The sequence below is a fragment of the Zeus faber genome (genome assembly GCF_960531495.2).
Source record: "Zeus faber genome assembly, chromosome: 18".
NCBI lineage: Eukaryota > Metazoa > Chordata > Actinopteri > Zeiformes > Zeidae > Zeus > Zeus faber.
In genome coordinates, this window is record NC_137210.1 from 19,129,909 (window position 1) to 19,150,875 (window position 20,967).

The following is a 20,967-nucleotide window of genomic DNA, read 5'->3' on the forward strand; positions in this document are numbered from 1 at the left end:
AGGGGGGGGGGGGGATACGGTACGCGCATGCGCCGTGGCCGACCTCTCCCCGGATCCAGATGCGCTCGGCTAAACCCCGCCCCTCGAACGCCGCCCGTCGCGCACCGAGACCGAGGCCACCCCTGTGCGCCGAGCCGCGGACGAGGGCCCGCTTACGCTCGCAAACGTATGAGATATCGCTCATCTGTATTTGTGTTTCAAGAATAAAATATATTTTTGTGAATTTATTTCCACGTTTCTTTTTTTCTTTTTTATTTTTTTTGCAAATGTATGTGTTTTCCTGATCGGTCCGTGCGTTTTCTACATTTCTACATTGTTTCTACTCGGAGCCGCAGCAGAACCAGATTGAACCGCTTGTCGTTTGCCGCTAAACTGTCGAGTTCGCAAGCCAGTCAGCCTGGCGCGGTCCAGCGGAGTTGCTTTCGTTTAGTTCGTCACATTTGATCTTATTTTGTCTTTTCTTAGATTCCTTTCGTTCGTCTCGGTTTGGTGTCTCGACCCGGCACGACGATGGAAGAGCGAGAAGGAGTGCATTCCGTCGCCCGTATCGAGAAAATGATTTTTCAGTTTGGCAAGTTCATTTTGTTTTGTTTTTATGCTATGTTGTTATTAATATTCTTTTGTTTTATTTTGACGGGGGTATTACTATTATTATTATTATTATTATTATTATTGTTTTGTTTTGTTTGAGTAAGTGTGAGATTGAGAGTGTAGCGGTGTCGCTTCAACCGCAGCTCCAGTCACGCTAAAAGCTAATCTTATCCCAACTTCACAGCTAATAGCTATAGTTAAAGTAGTTGTAGTTTGAGTAATGGTAGTTAGGGTTATAGTTATAGTTGTTAGAATTCTAGTTCATAGCTAATAGTTCACAGTGGTGGAAAGAGTCTGTACTTACTTCAATTCAACTGTACTTAAAAGCAAATATCTGTACTTTTTACTCCCCTATTTTTCTGTCACGCTACTTTTTAAAGTACTTTTTAACATTACTTTTAATGCCTTCATTTTACAAGGTATTAACGAACAAATGTCAGTGCGGTACATTCACCTTCACTACAGTAGCTTTGTGTCAGGGTATTTGTTATTTCACTTGAGCAAAAAGTCAGAGTGCTTCCTTCTCCAATGACAGTTCAAACTCATTGTGGGAGAAATCTCTGACAAAGTCTGTCCTGACTACGTCTTTCCTTCCCCTCTGGAATTCAGCTTTTCAAAACCGGGAGCTTTCTCAAAAGAAAGAGGGGATAAACCAACAAATTAAAGGTAGCTCTCCCGCTTCCTCCCAACTCATCATTCCGATTCTTTCTCCCACTGGCTGGCAGAGGAACACCGTTGTGATCTCCCACCCTGGCTTTTACACGCTTCTTATATTTCGTCCACAGTTTGCAAAGCTGAAGTGGCAGAGAGGAGGTCGTACATCGAAAGGACCCGCACCAACATCACCAAACTGGACAAAGACATCGCCGAGAAGCGGATTACCATCAAGCAACTGAAGGCCAGTGCAAAAAGGTTTGGAGGTGTAGCTTCAGTTTAAATATGGGGATCGTCCCTAACATCACCGAGTCCTAAATTCCTGTATACGCACGCACGCACGCACGCACGCACACACACACACACACACACACACACACACACACACACACACACACACACACACACACACACACACACACACACACACACACACACACACACACACACACACACAGGAAAAATCAACACAGGAAACATCAACACAATGAGTCATTACTTCCATCTACTTTCATAATGGAAGGCATTCTTTGTTTACTCTGAGCTTATGTCATGACAAAATGACAACAGGCAAGTTGCACTATTAGAATATAATTAAAAAATGAATAAAATAAATAATTGTAATTATTTGTAATATGTATGGGATAATGTGCAGCCAGCCGGTCATTATCTCAAAATAACCCCACGAAGCAGGTTCTTTGTGATATGTATGTAATTATACAAAGGACATGAATCCAGGTGGAGAAGTGGTTGCCCGTGACAATGGTCATTATTAACAGACAGTGGTCATTATTCAACAACAACTGACCACTGAGTGCTGCATTTGAGCAAGCCGAATCAAGTATTCCACAGAGCCGTGCAATAAAATGTAATCATAATTGAAAGTTCGAGGGAACATCGGCTGAGGGAACAATGGAAGGAAGGACGACAGAGTCAAGATGAACAAGAATTCCCAGCTGCAACATGAAACTAATATACTAATACTAATATTAGTTATTAGTATAATCATATATACAAATAACTAATATATTCTTATATATCTATGATATCTTTATAGATTTGACATTTTATACATACAGTATACATGCCAATGACCAAACCCCACTTGTTGAGATACAGTATATCACTGGCTGTATATGTAGCATGGAGGTAACCAACAGCTTCCTTCAAGAGTATGAGAAGGCCTTGAAGGCCGAACTGGAGAGGAGGCAAAGGAGCCTCGACCAGGATATGTAAGTTTAACTTCAGCACCCATGTTTAATTTTTATACCCTAAGAAGTGATTACATACATAACTTGAACTCACCTTTTCCATTTTATTTATTTTTTTACTCCAACTAGGAAAATGTTTGAGGAGAGGATAGCAAGCTGCACGGAAGTGTTACAGCGGCACAAAGACTATTACTTCCGAAATCCTCTCGCTAAAAAGCTCCTCGCCATACAGGCCGACAAAGAGGAGATTGAAAGCAGAATGAAGGCTTTTGAGGATGAAATAACAATGAAGCAGGAGGAGCTGAAGATCCTACTTGGTGATACACTTAATCAGATCTCATTGACTTACGCTAGTAAGGTTAAAAGTATTTCCGCGGTTTAAATGATGAATTTCAATTCTGTCCGATTAGATCCGACAGTCGATCCGTCCTCCCCCGAGAAGCAACCAGAGAGGTATCCCTCCGACCAAACATCAAGGTTTTATTCTTGTTCCATTTCTCTCTGGAATGACCCCGACTCCACTATTTAGCATCCTTGTCCAGCCGACCGTAACGGACCCGGAGAAAAAGTTAAATCACCCGAGTGAGGTGGATATCGATACTTCCAAATATTTCTCCTCCCTTCAGCTCGACCAGACAAAGGTCCTCCTTACGCATTTGACACTATTACAAATTCTTTAGCATTCTTGCTGTAGTAATACACTTGTGTTTTGCAGGATGTCCAAAAGATTTGTTTCGCAGGAGAGGAAATCCCAGAGGAAACCCTAGAGACCAGCACGACGCATGAGTCTTCTCTGTCTTACCCTCCAGCAGCAGAAGAGACAGGCCGTGAACTGCGGTCAACTCAAGAGACAGTGGGTATGTATGGACAGGTTTAATGTGTATTCACCAAAACCATTCATTTTGCTGACAGATATTGGAATGCTTGATTTTCCTATATGTAATTACAAGGTTTATGGTGACATCACAAACTCCACCACTTAAAAAGCAAATTTATTCCCTCAGATAAAATGCAACAGTCTGATCAGATTCCTAGCGCTGATCGTGACAAGGGAAGCGAGCCGGAGAAACAGGTCACGTGCTTGTTAGTTCATTAACGCTAGAAAATGTTATTATAGAAAAAGTTGTGAATGGGTGAATCTAAACCCCCTTACTCCAAAATCTGCACTCTGTGGTTACGGTCTCAGCACTGTTTAAGTACTTTTCACTCCTCGGCCTATGATGCAAATTTTCATTTTCCCACTCGTTTCTGTGGAGAAAGTGCTTACTTCGGGTGTTGTGTTATTTATTAGGAGGAGCGTGCGGCCTCACCTTTAACAGGGCGGGAAGTGGAGGACGCAATGGCAGAGAGATCAACTGGGGAGGAGGAGAAGGCACTGTTCGCCCCAAACGAGGGGGCTGATAAGCCAGGCACTGCTTTTCCTCAGCCCTTGCCACCCAGGAACAAACCCAAGTCCCCGCCAGGAAGGATTAAAACTGCTTGGTCGACTCCCACCTTCTTAATCAAGTGAGATCAATTTGTTTCATAGATCGTTGAATGTAGTCCACTGAGACCTTCATTCATCTTTATCACAGTTCCCGTGGATCCTTAAAAAGCCTTAAAATCCGATTGGAGTTGAGTACATTTTCACTAACAGTGGATTTATTAGGCTCAGGATCCGTAAAATCCTAATTGAATAATTCATAAAATGAGTCATATTAAAGAGAAACTGAAGACGTTGAGGGAAGTCTATTCAAAACCGAATTAAAACACATTTCACTTAATTCACGCTTGTTTATTTGTATGTGCATCAAGGTCTTAAAAAGCATTGAATTTCAATTTTTTTTTTTTTAATGTGTAGAAACCACGTTTATATTGAATGACTAATCCACCAGAGTAAGATGCTGTGGGTCATCCTTTCAGCAGCAGCCCCGGCAGTTCCCCGGGTCGAGGAGCCTGCGATGGAAAGTCTCCTGGTTTTCTGTTCTCCATTAACTCTGACCCGGGCACCCCGAGCTTCACCGGGTTTGGGTTCGACATGGGATCTGCTTCGCAGGAGGTCAGTAACCACTTGATGTTAATATGGTGTTCAAACACATTTATGGCCCATGACCCAGTTTTCAGGTCCCAAAACAACAATTAGCAGGTTATTTTGTCCTTTTATTATTGATTGATTGATTGATTTATTTAACCTGTGCTGTCAGCATGCTGGGCATACAACACAGAGTATTTGTGTGCTATTGCATCTAGGACAGAGTTAGTCTGCAAGTGGAGTTCAAGTTCTCAACCTGCAATGCAACTCTTTATTCATTTATAAATCATCAAGAACTTCTGCAATTACTCTGTCCTGTGGCTGACCTGTAGGATGACAAGAACACAGCTTTTTGTTGTACAGAGCCGCCACCAATTCCTCTCTTTGTAGAACTATTTGACCATGTTTGGGTCTATAAACAACCAATCACTACTCCAAGAGGGGGGAATCACCACGGCTGAGACAAATAAACATAGAAACAAACAACAACATGTACATGGAAGAACATAAACATAGACACAAACAACATGTACATGGAAAAACAAACCTTAGACGACAACATGTATCGAAAAATCAGAGTTAATCAGGTCCAGGAAAACTGGAACAGCATTTGGGCACATGGCCTCCTCCTGTCATAGTTATGGTAATATATGGGGAAGAAAAAGAGAGGGATGTAACCAGGAGGGTGTAGGGGTGCGTTCAAAGCAGGGTGTGCGTACGTGTGTGCGTGCATCAGTCCAGCAGTGAGTGTACAGGACTTTTCCCAATTAGTTCTGGCCTATAAGGTCGGCACTATATCGTGGCGCCTCCAAGCAGTGGAAAGCCCCCCCCCCTAAACTGCGGGGTGTGGGGGTGCGAGTCCGAACCCAAATCACTTGCACCCCTCCTGCCCTGCAGACCCTGGTCCTGTGGAGTGTTGTTTGGAGTAAGATTTGTGTGTGAGTGTATGTGTTCTCAGCTAATAACATTTCCGGGAAGGACAAGGAGCATGTCAGGTGGAGCGTAACGGGCAAGATCGGAGCCACCCGCCACATCCCCACCCATATAGCTAGCACCCCACCCGTCCAGCAAGCCCTAGGCCTATTGTGTGGTGTATGTGCCAAGTATGAGTTTTGGCACTGGGGAGAGATAGGCGACGCGCAACCAGATTAATGCAGGGGCGCAGCAGGCCGGGGAACGGCGACGTGGACCCTCGCAGAGACGGCCACGCCATAGCAGACTCACCTCCGGTACCCGGAGGCACCCAACCTGATCTACAGCGGCAAGCCACGGGCGCAGAGTGGCCCTGCCATGCGCCTCCGCCATGCCCGGCAGCTCTGCGCCCCCATCAGGCCCCTGGTCAGCCCCCAGCCGCCACACATGTGGACCACAGAACAGAGGGCGGCAGAAGGCTCCCCCACCCACAGCCCACCCTCCCAGCGACAAGCGCCCCATGCACCGAGAGCACCTTTAATTATTATTTTGGAGACAGCGCCACTAATTGTATCCATTACAATTCACATTCAGACCAATAAGCAACACATTGGGGATAAATAATAATTATTACTACACTTTTCTGTGGTCAGTGTGCAGATATACCACATTGCATATGTTGCAAATATTTCATGTGAATTTTGGTATTGCAAATGGTATGGAAGTTCATCATATATTTCAAACCCAACTAACACATATTTCATGACGAAACATCAGTCAAATATCAATATATCAGCCATAGAAATTCCCTGTGACCCCAAGGTTAAGGATGTCTGATTTAACATGTGTGTCGTTGCAGGACTCACCTTTTGCTTTTCCCTGCTCATATTTTGGTGATAAGGTACCAGACTTCAAATCATCCACTTTCACTTAAATTAACAATGACCAAAACATTACAACTGTTTTTTGGTGCGCTATCTAAAGTCAACGTTCACCATTCTTTTCAGAAATCCAACAACTCCAAATCAAGCGGTGAATATAAAAGATATTTGAATGTCACGCCATGTGGTGCGATGTGTTCAGTAGCTGCTGGTTTGAGCTGTGGGCGTGTCCCCACAGGCCCCGGGTTCCCCTTCCATCAGACAGAGAGCGCCGAAGGAGATTTCCACTTCTCCTTCGCCTCCAAAAGTCCTGAGGCAACTGCACCGGGCCAAGACAAGAGCACCGACGAGGGCTTCCCCTTCTCGTTCGACTTCGGAGGCTTCTAAAGAAAACATTTTGACAAATACTCAAGTAACACAGGGTTCTAACGTCTGGGGCCGTTCTTCTGGTGTTCTTCAGCAGTGTTCAGTGAAATGACGGTTAAAAAAAAGGTTTGACAGTAAGATTTCTGTTGTGTGCAAACTTCCTTTCTTTTACTACATTTAAAACATAATGCACTTTAAAAAGGTTTGGTAATGTTTCACAAGTGCTGGTTCATTTCGGAGGTCTGGTTGGTTCATGAGGTTCATCTGTTTATTTATGTACTTTACATGTATATTTAAGTTATATTTACCCTCAATTAATATTAAAGACCATACAAATCAACATCTGTTGACATTCAAGAGCATGAAAAATGAACATAATTGAACAATATTGTTTATTGAAGCTTTAAAGGATTGATAACGTAATTTATCACAATGGCATACATTCACATTTCTTTGGATATTATCTGAAGTGATAACCTCTTTAAAATCGGCAAGAGTTTGCTGTTAAAGGCAGTTGCACATGAGATCTGCTATTTATTTAAATATTCATATGATAGCACCAAATGTGATAAACATAGAAAATGACATTCATGAGAACAAGTGGTTCTAAACAATCAAAAAAGGAATGTGAATTACATTTCTTAGACAACGCAAATTAGGAATCAAAAAGTTTGTGCTGTAAATTAAGGTGGCGTTTTACACATTTCCTCTACCTTATTTCAGCTCATGAAGCTTACAGATGCAAGCTGCTCTGTAGTTTTAAATTTCTCTTGACATAATACTTTAATAATAATAATACAGATTGAAGCGATTAACTTTATTTTATCATAAGAGATTTGAATGTCTTCAGTCAGTTTGTGTTCTATGCGGCTGCTTGACATTTAGCATTATTACACGTTGGTGCAAAGCTGTTAAGTAATGTGTTAAAAGATATATGACACACACCTTTATAAAGTTCCTTGAAGGTTCTATCCAGTGTTCCAGTGACTTTACTACAAAATATTACCCTCTCCAGATGAACCTTCCATATGGTGTTGAAGGAGCCATACCAAGCTCCTGACTCTTCTTGGTGCCAAACGTCAGCTTTTTGTCCAAGCTGCTGCCCACATATCTGCACGAAATCCTACACCATCTCTACCTTACACATCCATTTTAAGGAAATCATATAATAAAAAGTTATACAACATGACAACTTATAATAATATTTTTTTTGTGTAACTATACACCTGGACACACATATAATTAAAACTTAATTAACATTCATCTATTTAATACTCTTTCAGTATTAAATCTGATTTGAACTTGATCGGGCACAAGTTGTCGGGCACAAGTAATCCATTTTTATAATTAACTGACTCACAAATCCCTTGTGCAGTTTATGCAGAACTGGTCATGAAGGACTGGTTGATTGATTGATTGATTGATTGATTGAATGATTGATTGATTGATTGATAAGGGTTCACTGACAGCGCGTGGAAGCCTCTCTAAAATCCAGGATCTACGCTGAGGGACCGGCGGGTGACGTGTTCAATCTCCCCTGGGACGTACTCATCGAAGCTGGTCTGGTACTTGGCCAACATTTTTAGCATCGGCCGCAGGTTGAACCACCACTGTTTTTTCGGCATCCGGTGCCTGCAAAAGAGAGAGACGGACGTTCCCTCGTGTTGGCAAGATTGTGACGCGACAAAAGCTGTGAATGAGACCATTTCCAAAAACAGCGCACGTGGCTTGTGCACGTTGTACTTACTCAAAGTCTGTCACGTCTTTGAGTTCAATGACCGGGCTGAAGGAGACGACCTTCCTGTTGAGGCCGAGCACGCACGCCGTGTCGGCCGAGTTGGCAAACACACGCCCTATAGCAAAGAAAAGGTGAACTTTACCTTAATCGTCTTGGATTAATTTTTTAAATGAGACCTAAGGAAATCAAAGTGTTTATTGATATAAACTGTGATTATCATCACCCTACCTTGACGGAAGTTTTCAGTTAATTTCTCTGAGATCCACTGCACAGCCTTCACTCCAAGCTTTGTGGCAAAATTTCTATCAAAGGGGGTCGGCGCTCCTCCCTAGAGAAAAAAAAAAAAAAAAAAAGACGCAGCAATAAAGGATATCTGATATAAATAAATATGATCAATATCACCTTTATTGAAGCACAGATTTATTTATTCACATGTTAATGACGAGCTTATTTTACCTGCTGCAGGTGACCCAACACGTTGACTCTGCAGTCGAAGATTCCCTTTCCCTCTGCCGAGTAGAGCCTGTGGATAAAATCCGTGGTGTAGTGCTCATGGCATTTCTCGTTCCTGCAGGTGAAGAGGATGAAATAGTAGTTAAATATATGTTGAACTAACTTGTTTTATCACCTCCATTCACCATTAGCAATAAAAAAGTAAAAAAAAAAACAAAAAAAAAAACCTCTAAAAGTTCTTGCCATATGGAAGTGGATTGAGTCTATTTGAAAAGATTGTTTACCTAAGTACAAGACCACGCTGGATGTCCTTCTTCATCTTCTCTGTTAAATGCTCCACATTGGCCTGCGAAAATGCAGGATGAATTCAAAAGCGTCCGGGAAAAACAAACACGGTGATGTTCAGGAGGCCGCGCAGTGAATCCTTACATGTCTGGTTTTTAACATTTGGCACTGCCATTAACCATGTGTTTTAGGTTCTCATCGGTTACCAGTGAAGTGTGCCGAGCTAATTTACTTTCTTTTCCCTAAAGGCACCGAAACAGATGGATGTTGTTTATCTCGCGGACCCATCTCTGCTGAACATGCAAAGCAGAGAAGACGGAAAGATAACGAAAAAAAACAAAACTCAGAAAAGTAAGGAAAACAGGAGCGCCAACCACAACTTCATCCTCACCGTTGCCGAGGATTTGACGTTGAACTGTCTATAGCTTTCTGTCTGTGTTCGCTTTCCGTCTCACCTTCAGGTCGTGTATGTTGAAGGGGTCTTCGTATATGTAGGCAGCGTCGGCACCCACGGCAATACCGGTGTAGGTTGCCAGATAGCCACAAAACCCCCCCATGGTTTCCACCACAAACACACGTCTCTTGGTTCCAGAGGCGGACTGCTTGATCTTGTCACAGCCCTGAGGAGTCAAGACGGCGAATGAGGTGATGGAACAGAACCTTGATGAGGTGAATCTCATTTATAGTATTTCCGTACAGACACATGGAAACATGTGGTATCATATGGTTAATATCCTCCAAAATAAAATCTCAAGTAATAATATCACACAAAAAAAGTTGTGTCCTTCCTGCTCAAGTGGTTAGGTTACAACTACCGTATCATAAACCACCCTAAGTACTCTGCTTCTCTTAGAATAAACACTGCAGGCTCCAGTTTGATTATTCAGCACTTCATAACATTTGAAGTTTTATGACTCCGCTGCAGTATATCAAAGCAGCGCAGGCTCTATTAATCCACGTTTGATCAAAGACGAACCGCGTCTTGGCCGTCTGCTGAGCATTACCTCCATGGCGGCGTTGACGGCCGTGTCGGCTCCCAGGCTGAAGTCGGTGCCAGGAACGTTGTTGCTGATGGTGGCCGGGATGACGCACATGGGGATGCAGAGCGCGTCGTAACGACCCCGGGCCTCGTAGAGCTGCAGCACGCCCTGATACGCCTGTGAAAGCAGGGCGACCCGCGTCAACCGTTAAGTATGAAAAAATGTCAAAAAGGTTTGGTGCTGCGAAGACGCTGAACATTGGGTTCTGACCTCGAAGCCTCCAATCACCAGCAGGGCGGAGATGCTGTACTTGCTGAGGGTCTCCGCGATCTGCTCCATGAATTTACTTGGAAGGGTTCTAATTTTTAAAGATGTTCAGAAACAGTGATGTTAGGACTCACACTCACACTAGAAAGTGTGATTAAATCATTGGAGACACCGTCTAGCTGTCACAATTACTACACAATGGCCTGACTTTGTAAAACCGTGAAATTCTACAAACATATGTTTTCATCAATGTTAGGAATGTTGCAGTGAATAGAATTCCGAGTTCACACATTTTTTTATGTTATGTAATTTTCATGTTCCAACGTTCAATGCCAACAAATGGTTGTTCTTCATAAAGGTGGATGTGTATTATCACACTATTATAGGTTTATACTATGATATACTATGACATCAAATTTACATAAAAGATAATCAAATTGTTCATCACAATCACTTGTACTGATCGTCAAGTGAAATGCCGTGATGGTGAGCCCGCCCCACTCACCGTTTGGTCCCCAGCAGCGAGCCTCCTTGCCCCGTCCATCCGGCCACGTTTGGCCACGACATCTCAGTCACCTGTGGAGACACGCCCCCCCCGTCACCACCTCTCAAGGACCTCAGACAGTTTCTACGGCCGATAACGCCAGCCCCGCACCGCCCGGGGCAAGAGCGATGTCTTACCGCTCCGTTGGCCAGGCCCTGGAAGCCGTCGCTGACGCCGTAGACCTGGTGTCCATGAGCGAGAGCGACTCTCACCGCAGATCGCCCGGCGGCGTTCATTCCCGCCGCGGGCGCGCCCACGTTCAGAATAGCCAGGGTGTGGTTACTCTGAGCATACAGACCGTTCACAATTATACATTTGATTGCATTCAACAATCATCATTTTTTTACTTAACTTCGTTGACTTTATGTCACTATGATACAATAAGCTGATGATAGTGTAGTAATACACATCCACCTTAACACACCCTTATTGACATTGAACAGTTGGATGTAAAAACTTGGGTCTATTCCTCCATTTCTTACATCGGCTTCAAATTCCCCTTAAATTTGGGTGGAAATAAAAGATTGTAGAACGTAACAATTTTACAAAATGATCACAATTGTCCTTAAGAATTGCAATCAGACGAGTTTGAAATCATGTTAAGCGTCACGACGGAACAACTGCTGCAGCTCACCTGGGACTGGGACGGCTTCTGGAAGGCGAGAAGCTTGTAAATGTTCCAGTTGTTCTCGAAGCTCCTAGAAAGACCAAATCAAATTTTCTGATGATAAATAACATTTTAGCGGGCGGGGAGTTTGCTTCAATTTAAAGGCCGGGTTTGCCATTCTGTAATGAAACTGTCCAAGATGTTTACTTTAAACACACGGCCATCAACTCTCACCCTCCGCGCAGCTTGACGGCTTCGTCAAATCTCTTGTCGTTCATGGCCTTTTGCACCAGTTTAGTCTGCAGAATAAGAGGGGAAAAAAAAAAAGAGTATGAAAAGAAAAAAGGGAGACACTTCCTTATGACTATATTTGCTGAGAATAATTAGGGTGGAGACAAGACAAGTGTCGCACCATCTCCACACACTCCATCAGGGGCAGCCGCACCGCCTGGTTCCCCGCCAGGCCAATCACACAGGCTGGAGTGTCTGGAGAGGCTTCCATCAGGGCGACCACAGCCTCCACACCCAGTTTAGTGCTCTGCGCGCACACGCACACGCACGCACACACACACACACACACACACACAATATGACATCAAACTGTCAAACTGGACAACAGCATTTCAACGGTAAATCATGACAAGGGTTTCAGTTTTAAGGTTTTTTTTTTTTTTTTTAAGTCACCAGTGTTCTGTCGAATGCGGAGGGGGTTCCTCCTCGCTGGACGTGTCCCAGCACCGTCACTCTGGTGTCATAGCCGAGCCTCTTCACCACCAGCTGCGGAGACACGGAGACGCCGGACGTTTTGTGACGGTCACCGGAAGCAGAAAGACTCAGAACAACACTTGGGAATCATGGTTCATGAGCATTTCATCCATCTGTTCACGCCAGGATTCATACTTGTTTTTGAACCGCGCAGACAGCTGGAACACACTTAACAGTGCATGTTGTTGACAAGCTCATTTTGATTTGGGAAAGGAATTTGAATCCTTTTTAGATCAATTTTAATCTAAGCCAAAAAGTGAAACTCTTAATATTTTTTACTGAGTTTGTCTCAACAGCAAACTTTGATGCTGGAAATACCGCTACAATATTCACACAACTCAGAGACGAGACGAGACTCATTCAGAAGGTTGGTGGTGTACATTTTGATGAATTCAACACTGAAGGAGCCACTCACATCCTTAACGTAGCTGGAGGTGATGGGCTGGCAGTTTCTGTCGATGGCTCCTTCTGCCATGATAATGACGTTGAGTCTGGAGCCTTTACTGCGACTCTGTACAAACAACATCACACAACAAACATACATGGATACCTCAACACAAACAGCTTGGCCTGGTGGTCAATGTGCTCAAAAAGTTCTAAATCTTATCCCACCTATGGCCATACCTTCCTTTAAGCAGCACTATCTACTGTTGGTATTTGGGATTTGGCGCCCCTACAGTTTCTGAGTGCAATTGCACTTTTACACAACTGTGGTAAAACTTGGTCCGGTGTCTGAAAATAATTCATTTTACCGGACAAATTTTAGCCTTATCTCACGTTTCAATAACAGTTTCAAACGCAGATATAATGTACACCTAGGTTACAGATATAATGTACACCTAGGTTACAGCGAGCAGTTTTTTTTAGAAGATAGTGATTATAATCACTTGCAAGTGTAACCATGTTAATTGATGTGCATGCACAGAAAATATTTCATACATCAAGGACACTATTGAGATAGAAACTATATTTGGTGCTCAGCCGGTGTCCCACTTCCCGTTGATGCTAATAATGTGTGGGGACCTGAATAACCCAAGAGTAAGAGACTTATCCGCTAACTGCTCCCGGCGGACCCGTCAAAAATCAAATCCTAATAGCTTTGTGCGGCGCAAGAAGCACCCCCCCCCCTGTGTGAGCCAAGTGAAACGTTCCACTTTAAATGTAAAACCTGGACTGACCCCTTCCAGACGGTCACACATGCGGTCCTCCCACCCATCCTGGGGGGGAGCTTCTGGGATGAAGAGCCAGTCTGCTCCAGATGCCAGCGCCGACACCAAGGCTAGATACCTAGGGGCCACGCAGCCAATCAAATATTAAATCAATTGTCTGTATTTATTGAACCGTCACATATTAAGTCAAAGGAAAAACCTATTTATTTACTCACCCGCAGTGGCGTCCCATTACTTCAAGGACAAACGTACGTTGATGGCTGTTGGAGGAGCAGAGTCTTACAAATAATTCTGTATTCCATATTTGAATTACAAACCGCATTAGGGATGCCACGATGAGGAAATTTTTCCCACTGGTTAATAAGCTCATGACGAACACCGGTGTTACATTTTATGGGGGGGCAAAGCAACTTTCACTTTGGTAGCGTCCGACTGATAACACGCTTAGTATTTTACAAATTCTAGGTTTTTTTTTAAAAATTTGATTAACCTTGGCGCCGATACGTAAAAACAGACTAAAATGGCTTTTATTTCTATTTTTTTTTTAAACGACGATGGGTGCGGTGGGCAAGTATTCTAATTGGTGTACGCCCAAACACCGTGTTACACCGTTAACACTGATAACCGTGGCAACCCTTAAAGTGCATTCAATAATAAACCAATATGTCACACCAATGTGCTTGCAGTTTGTCAACACACACACACACACACACACACACACACACACACACACACACACACACACACACACACACACACACACACACACACACACACACACACACACACACACACACACACACACACACACAGAGAGAGAGCAGTCATTGTTTAGCACATTTTGAATAACCTTAATGCGTGTTGCATCACGCAGAATATCTGGAAAATAACTATGGGGAGAATTACTTATACCACGGCAGATGGTCCCGAATTAATGCAGACAACATTTAGCCTGTGGGGGCTTGTGTGCTGCGGCCAATTGCTCAAATTTTAAGATCTATGCTTATCAATACAACTACAAGATTCGGGTATGGACTGGCAGCAGATATCAGGGGGAAAAAATAACAAAAAACGGTATTGGTACAAATATCTGCTCCAGAGAGCCATTGAACATGTCAGATTAAAGAAAAGCGTTTTTTTTTTTTTCACAGAGAAGCTTTTTAGAAATAATGGACTTGTGACTCTGAATAGAAAGTGAAAAGGCGGTATCAGTCCTTCCCTAATTACAGTCATTCATTGACAACAACACTGCACCCATATGTTGTTCTGCTTTTTTTGTTTGTTTGTTTTTTTTTAACGGCAGCCTGCCCGACCTTTGTGCCGTGGTGGTGATGGCGTCGATGATCTCCATGATGCGGTGCAGGGCAGAATCGGCTCCGATGGTCATGTCGGTGCCGCAGAAGTCGTTGTCGATGGAGCCCACGAGTCCCACGATGTTCAGGTGGTCATGCTGCCGAGCCAGGGTGTCTGTGATCCTGCCTGCGAGGGCCGCCCAGAAAACACTAAAACTACAACGTTGCTTACAGTCCCTTGCTAAGAAACTCCATCGGTTACAAAAACCCGTCAAGCAAAAACAAACGATGGGCACAATCAGATGATCGGGTTTTTGAGGGTTTTAACAATCAAAGTAGTAACTATAAAGTAGTAAACGTAACTGTTGACTTCGGTTTTCATTTGCTTTGTGTTACACTACATGTTCAAACACATGTTCAAAATAGAGCACGACTGAAATTTCACTTACAATAACAGTCTCATTTTGAAGACCCCGTCTTGATTATTTTCACTAATTGACTGCTTTGTTTAAATCAGATAATACAAAACTGATGCTGCTGGGTTTTGAAAAAAGAAAAAAGAAAAAAAAAATACATGAAATAGGAATTCCATGCAGCTACATTACGTTTTTAGGATTCCTAGAACGGGTAGACAGTAGATTATCAGAAGGCCACCCTGTTTAATTCAATTTTCTGATTTGGTTGTGGAAAATAATTCCTCAGAAGCTTGAGCAGAAAAATGAATTTACCTGGGTTTGCCTGTCTGTTAGATCTATGACTTACGGGATGTGGTGAACTGCTGTTTGGTAAACCCCTACTTCCAAGGCAGCCAGAGATTAAAATGTCCTCCTGAACTCGCCCCGGGAGCTCCTCACCTTTGCTCACCAGCTCCTCCAGCAGGCCGCTCCACTCGCCGCGGAAGATGTTGGCCCCGGTGAGGCTGCCGTCTCCTCCGCACACGCACAGGTTGGTGATGCCTCTCTTCACCAGGTTGAAGGCCGCCCCCAGCCGGCCCTCGCGGGTCATGAAGGACTTGCACCGAGCGCTGCCGATCACCGTCCCGCCCTGGAGGGGAGAGACGCGAGGACTAGAGAACCATCCGAGGGAAGGTGCGGCGGGCGGTCAAGCCAGAAGGTCACGCCGAAAAGGACGGACACGGACCTCCTCATTCAAAGCCCCGAGTGAAACGTCGGATCGCTCGGAGGGGGGGGGGGGGGGGACATTGATGAGATGCGAGGGGATATAATTAGACAAGGAGAGAGTCATTTTGGAATATGGGTTTTATAAGCACCGGTTCACATGCATCGGCGAGGGGCGGATCTGTGCTCCGGTGAGGGGTAAAGACACACCAAACCTCAAGCAGGAGAGATGGACACACTGCTGGATAAAGGTCGGCCACAATCACAGAAAAGCTTTGCTCCAATCCAAAAAGCACGTCGAGCGCGTCGGAGCTTCAAATTCGAGCTCTCAAACAGGGAAACAAACTAAGAGAGGGAGGCGCACACACACATGTTGTGACACATCCAAATACCGAGATCAAGGCCCTTGCGATGCGAAACAGGCAGACACTCTCTATCAGTGCAACTCGCCGCCCCGCACCCATGACGGGTGCCCCCACCTAGTCACTCCTCCAACACATGCGGCGAGCTTCCTTACCAGGTTACAAGCGGTTCTAAAGAGGCAGGGGAAGCGGCGACGTGAAATGAGACGCCAGAGGGGAGAGAAGAAGAAATGTTCCGGGCACAGGTCGTAGAAATGAGGAGGAACGACAAAAAGTGAAAAAGTGAAATCTTGATTGACTTTACTGCATGGTGAGTGGTTTTAGCGGACGTATGGAGGATGAATGACAACGGGAGGGGGACCAACCTGCTGGATGATGTTGGTCACACTGTGCCAATGAGCCAGTTTGATGTTGTCTCCCCCGTCCACTAGACCCTGGTAGCCCTGGGCAACACAAACGCCACTTATTTCAGCGACACAGTATCAGTCAACAGGTTTTGTTTTTTGTTTTTCCTTCTCTTCGTACGGTCGGGATACTGCGTATCATAAGATAACGCTGATACAAGCGCAAACGATACCTCATATATGAGATAGACCTTGGCTCCAACATATATGCCCATCCGGGTCACGGCTCGCACGGCGGCGTTCATTCCTAAACGACAACATTTAGAACAACAGTTTCGGTTTATTCAAGGTTTATTCAGGGTTTATTCAGGGGGTCTGTGGGTATCGGGGAATTTAAGAAAATACCTTTTTTTTTTTTTAAAGATTGAGAGAAATGTTAATTAACTCCAAGGGTTTTGGGCCTATTTTTGGACGTTCACAGTCCACCTCTCGCTCACTCAATAGAGTCATGCAGGTAAGCTCCGTATTTCGCACGGGAGAGGGGGCACAAACAGGGCACGCTGTGACGTCGACGGTTCTGTGGAGTGTGTCTGGGACAGTTTTCTCCACGTTGCACGGTGTGCGGGGTGGGAGTGGAATCAAAGTAGGCTCTGACAACAACAACAACAACAACAACAACAACAAAACGAAAAAACCACGTTGGTTCTGTCTCTCAGCCGCCAAGCACGTACACACAAGTCTGAGAGGGCGGGCCTCTCTCTCTCCCACGTCACTTTTTTTTTTTTTTTTAGATGGACGACGTGGAATCCCAGGTGGACCCCTGATTTTAAAAAAAGGGGTTAGGGTTAGGGATAGGGATAGGGATAGGGTTAGGGTTAGGGGTTAGGGTTATCAGCCGAACGGTACGTTTGAGGAAACGCTCGCCAGGACAACGCGGAGGCGCTGATCGACTCGAGCCGCTGGTGCCCTGGAGACGACGGTTGAGTTATCGCGAGTTTGGAAACCCGAGGTTACAGCCGAGCAGTGGCACACCGCGATACGTAACGTGACGAACGTCCGCTACCTTGCGCGTCTCCTCCGCTGGTCAGCACTGCCAGGGCTCGACCCGCCCCGGTCATCTTCAGCTTCTCCAGGTCCACGGAAGACATTTTGGCCGCACCGTAAGACCGAACCGCCCCGAATTAAAAAAAAAACCCAAATATATATATATATATATATATATATCTTTAATTCCTCGTGTAAATCGTCGGGACGCGGCGGAGCTTCCGCTGTTTTCCTGCTTGGCAGCGACCTGAGCCTCGGCCCCGCCCACTCCTCCGGGAGACGCCGACGCCGCCGATGGAGCGATTACGCAGCGTCGGCGCTCGTTTTTTTGCGCTTACAAGACCGCCCGGCGGGAAGAGCGGCGCTGCTCGCCGGACGCGTTTCAGGGTGAGCGCCGCCCGCCCGCCGCGACCTGGAAGACGTGTCGTCGCGAAACGCCTCCCACCGCAACTTCACGGTTTATATTGCGTCCGCGCAACATGGATTCCAGAGGTGAAGCGCAAAGGTCACGAATGGGTTTTTTTTTGTTTTTTCCCACATTACAGATGAAAGCAACAAAACTTAAAGAACAGAAATGAACGTGCCAGTGTATCTTTTAAATTCCGATATTTTAAATAGTTCGAAAAATAAACGGTATAATACACATTCGGAATTCAATATAATAATAATACATTGAATAAATCATACATAAATAATGAATACAATTCAATAATAATACATTTCATTTATAAGCGCCTTCGAAGAAACCTTAATATACATTCAACCAAAAAAAAAGTTGCGATTATGTCTGATTCCACTGAAACAACCGGAGACTGGTTTGACCTACCTGGTCCTCAATACCATTTGGACATGTTTTGAGAATTAGAATCTTTGGATTTCTTGTGAAAAGTTTGCCTTCTCATTATTTCATATTTAGATAATGTTCTACTATACTATTTATAATTCATATTGTAGAGCTTCCTGACTGGTGACATGACTCATACTGCACACAATCAAGCGTGCACAGTGTCCTTACAGACCAAACTAAATAGCAGTTTTTTGATATTATTTTACTTTACTTTAAACAACTGATTAAATTACTCTGAATCCAAACATAATGTTTGATTACGACTTCAAATAAAACAAGTAAATATGATACACATTTAATATGCAACGCTCACAGTTGTGCACGCACTAAACGGAGGCACTTTTAATTAACCGTGTCGCCTCAGGGCTTAATTTGAGAGGCCGGTTATGTTGTTTATAAATAACATTTAAGTACGACACCGAACAGAGAAGAGACAAGGACTCCAAAGTGTTGGGTACAGTACATCAGCGTTTATTCCATGCAGTTGTTTTTGCTCTGATTTGTTTTCTTCCATAAACCCATTGCACTGTACACTGTACACTGGACTGGATTGGTTGATCGTAATGCCAGAAAAAAAAGGGGGGGGTGGGTCGGAAACATGAGTTTAACAAAGAAACTGATATTTGGTACACATGGGTTGATGTCCACAGTCAGAGAAACTTTCACAGAAACGCGGGTGTGACTTCATTGTATTTTGGTTCAGAAGGTGAAGGAGGGAGGGAGAGAGAGAGAGAGAGAGAGAGAGAGAGAGAGAGAGAGAGAGAGAGAGAGAGAGAGAGAGAGAGAGAGAGAGAGAGAGAGAGAGAGAGAGAGAGAGAGAGAGAGAGAGAGAGAGAGAGAGAGAGAGAGAGAGAGAGAGAGAGAGATCGCTGCAGAATTGGCAGAAAACCTGCATCGCAAGCTTGTGGACACCAACTCTCTCGTTTACCCTGTTGTGAAAGTCCTTTAGGCTTCAGGGACCCTTGATGTTGCTAAGGAATGGAAGTGAAGCTTGCTTATTCTTTAAATAGCTTCCCATGTGCAGGGTGATAGAAAGAAAATATACTGTATATAGATAACAGATGCCAAAAATCAATGCTATGTCTGAGACATTTCTACCTCACAATACTGTCCTCCTCCCCTACCCATTTGTTGTGCTTCCTTTTGTTAATACTTATTGGGAGAATTTTTTTAAGACAATAAATAAGATTCATAAAGCTGCCTGAAATAATAAAAAAAAAACAACACTAAACCAGAGCAGTTATTCGTAATAAATTAAATCAATAATCATGTAGGCCAGCTACAAAGAAAAAAAAAAAGAATTAAATAAGAATAAAAACCTATCTACAATCATACTTAGCCTGAAGGACAATGCTATCACCAGCTCGGTCTGATTCTGAGTAATGCGTATACCAAGCAAAAAGGGTTAAATTCGGTTCCCATCTTTAAATCGAGATTACGATACACAAAAATGTTTGTTTGGACCAACCAGGTTATACCCAGGCTTCATGATCTACATACACACCCAAGTGCTCCATACAGCGGGAATAAAGCTGGAGATGATTTCCCCGCGTACTTCCACTCCATTCAGCGGACCAGAGACATAAAACCTCGGACTGGGCCGCATGACGCGAGAAGGGCGGGCGGGGACGATGACCGCACCGCTAACGAGTGTTTCATATACAGGAGTCGCTAACACTGAGATGAGGTTGTTTGAAAACCAAGAGCTGGGGCGGTGCTCCGTGGCTGGTTCTCTGGCTTATATTCCTTGCTTCGTCACAGCCGTTCTGAACACATCTACGTCGTGACGTTTCACTTTGGACCCTATCCCGTTCACTTCATCTAGCACGACTGGCTGTTTTTGAACAAACAAAAAAAAGAAGCGTCTGTGTGGCACGCGGCCCCCCCCCAAAGATGCAGTATCCGTTTTCAAAGAGCAGGGGACAACAAAAAGTAATATTGCTAGAAACTGATTAGTTGATCACCACGACCACCGTGATGAGGTGAGACGGCCCACTGAAGAGAAGGAACGAAGCCAGCGGGTTTCTGGAATACAAGGCAAAGCAATTCATTGCAGCTGTCGCCATCTAGCAGACATTATGACATTATATATTGCTCCTGCTATTAATCAACAATCTGAAAACCTGAGCGTCAAAACCAGCAAAGGCAATATCACAAAAAGGGGCTGTTAAAAAATATAAGTATACTGTATGTGATCGCTGTTTGCCACAGAGGGTTTTTCTCCCGCCTCCGGTTACTCTGCGGTGTGTCCAGCCAGCTAGACACCCATATCCTGAGCTCGCAGACCCTCCCCCACCTGAGCGTCAAGCTACGTTATTGCTGTCTCATTTATCACAGGACAGGAATATATTTAGGTGTCAGTTCTTTTTTTTTTTTTGGACACTGCAGTTTGATCAAACGCACAGCTAGCAGCAGTCACGCGTACGGCACGGAATGTTAAACACCCTGCAAAAAAACAAACAAATGGAGGATGATTCAGAACACGGAGATTTCACGGAAAAGGAATACTGCATCTTTTACAGCAAA

At 44.2% G+C, this 20,967-nt stretch overlaps 2 protein-coding genes across 5 annotated transcripts; one reads left to right on the plus strand and one right to left on the minus strand.

Annotated features, from left to right (window-relative positions):
• Window positions 1-50: 50 nt before the first annotated feature.
• Window positions 51-7,597, plus strand: LOC307244031 (uncharacterized protein). 4 transcript variants are annotated; one of them, XM_080019008.1, is made up of 15 exons: window positions 51-166; window positions 466-571; window positions 1,201-1,257; window positions 1,377-1,503; window positions 2,388-2,477; window positions 2,586-2,773; window positions 2,867-2,909; window positions 2,986-3,097; window positions 3,172-3,313; window positions 3,461-3,528; window positions 3,748-3,962; window positions 4,359-4,494; window positions 6,239-6,280; window positions 6,387-6,411; window positions 6,499-7,597. In XM_080019008.1, the coding sequence occupies exons 2-15, from the start codon at window positions 511-513 to the stop codon at window positions 6,645-6,647; spliced, it is 1,455 nt and encodes a 484-aa protein (XP_079875134.1). In that variant the 5' UTR covers window positions 51-166; window positions 466-510; the 3' UTR covers window positions 6,648-7,597. The 4 variants fall into 4 exon arrangements, with proteins under 4 accessions (XP_079875134.1, XP_079875133.1, XP_079875135.1 ...); XM_080019007.1 differs by lacking the exon at window positions 51-166 and having other exon boundaries at window positions 409-571; XM_080019009.1 differs by lacking the exon at window positions 51-166 and having other exon boundaries at window positions 409-571; window positions 4,362-4,494.
• A 152-nt stretch (window positions 7,598-7,749) lies between these two features.
• On the minus strand, window positions 7,750-17,835 carry pfkla (phosphofructokinase, liver a). The gene is made up of 22 exons (XM_080019006.1): window positions 17,614-17,835; window positions 16,784-16,857; window positions 16,572-16,649; window positions 15,581-15,770; window positions 14,748-14,913; window positions 13,650-13,694; window positions 13,444-13,552; window positions 12,681-12,776; window positions 12,185-12,277; window positions 11,913-12,038; window positions 11,735-11,799; window positions 11,528-11,591; window positions 11,031-11,177; window positions 10,855-10,925; window positions 10,353-10,440; window positions 10,107-10,259; window positions 9,558-9,722; window positions 9,102-9,163; window positions 8,821-8,932; window positions 8,593-8,692; window positions 8,374-8,479; window positions 7,750-8,258 (listed from the first exon to the last, which is right to left on the minus strand). The coding sequence occupies exons 1-22, from the start codon at window positions 17,696-17,698 to the stop codon at window positions 8,111-8,113; spliced, it is 2,343 nt and encodes a 780-aa protein (XP_079875132.1). The 5' UTR covers window positions 17,699-17,835; the 3' UTR covers window positions 7,750-8,110.
• Between the last annotated feature and the right edge of the window lie 3,132 nt (window positions 17,836-20,967).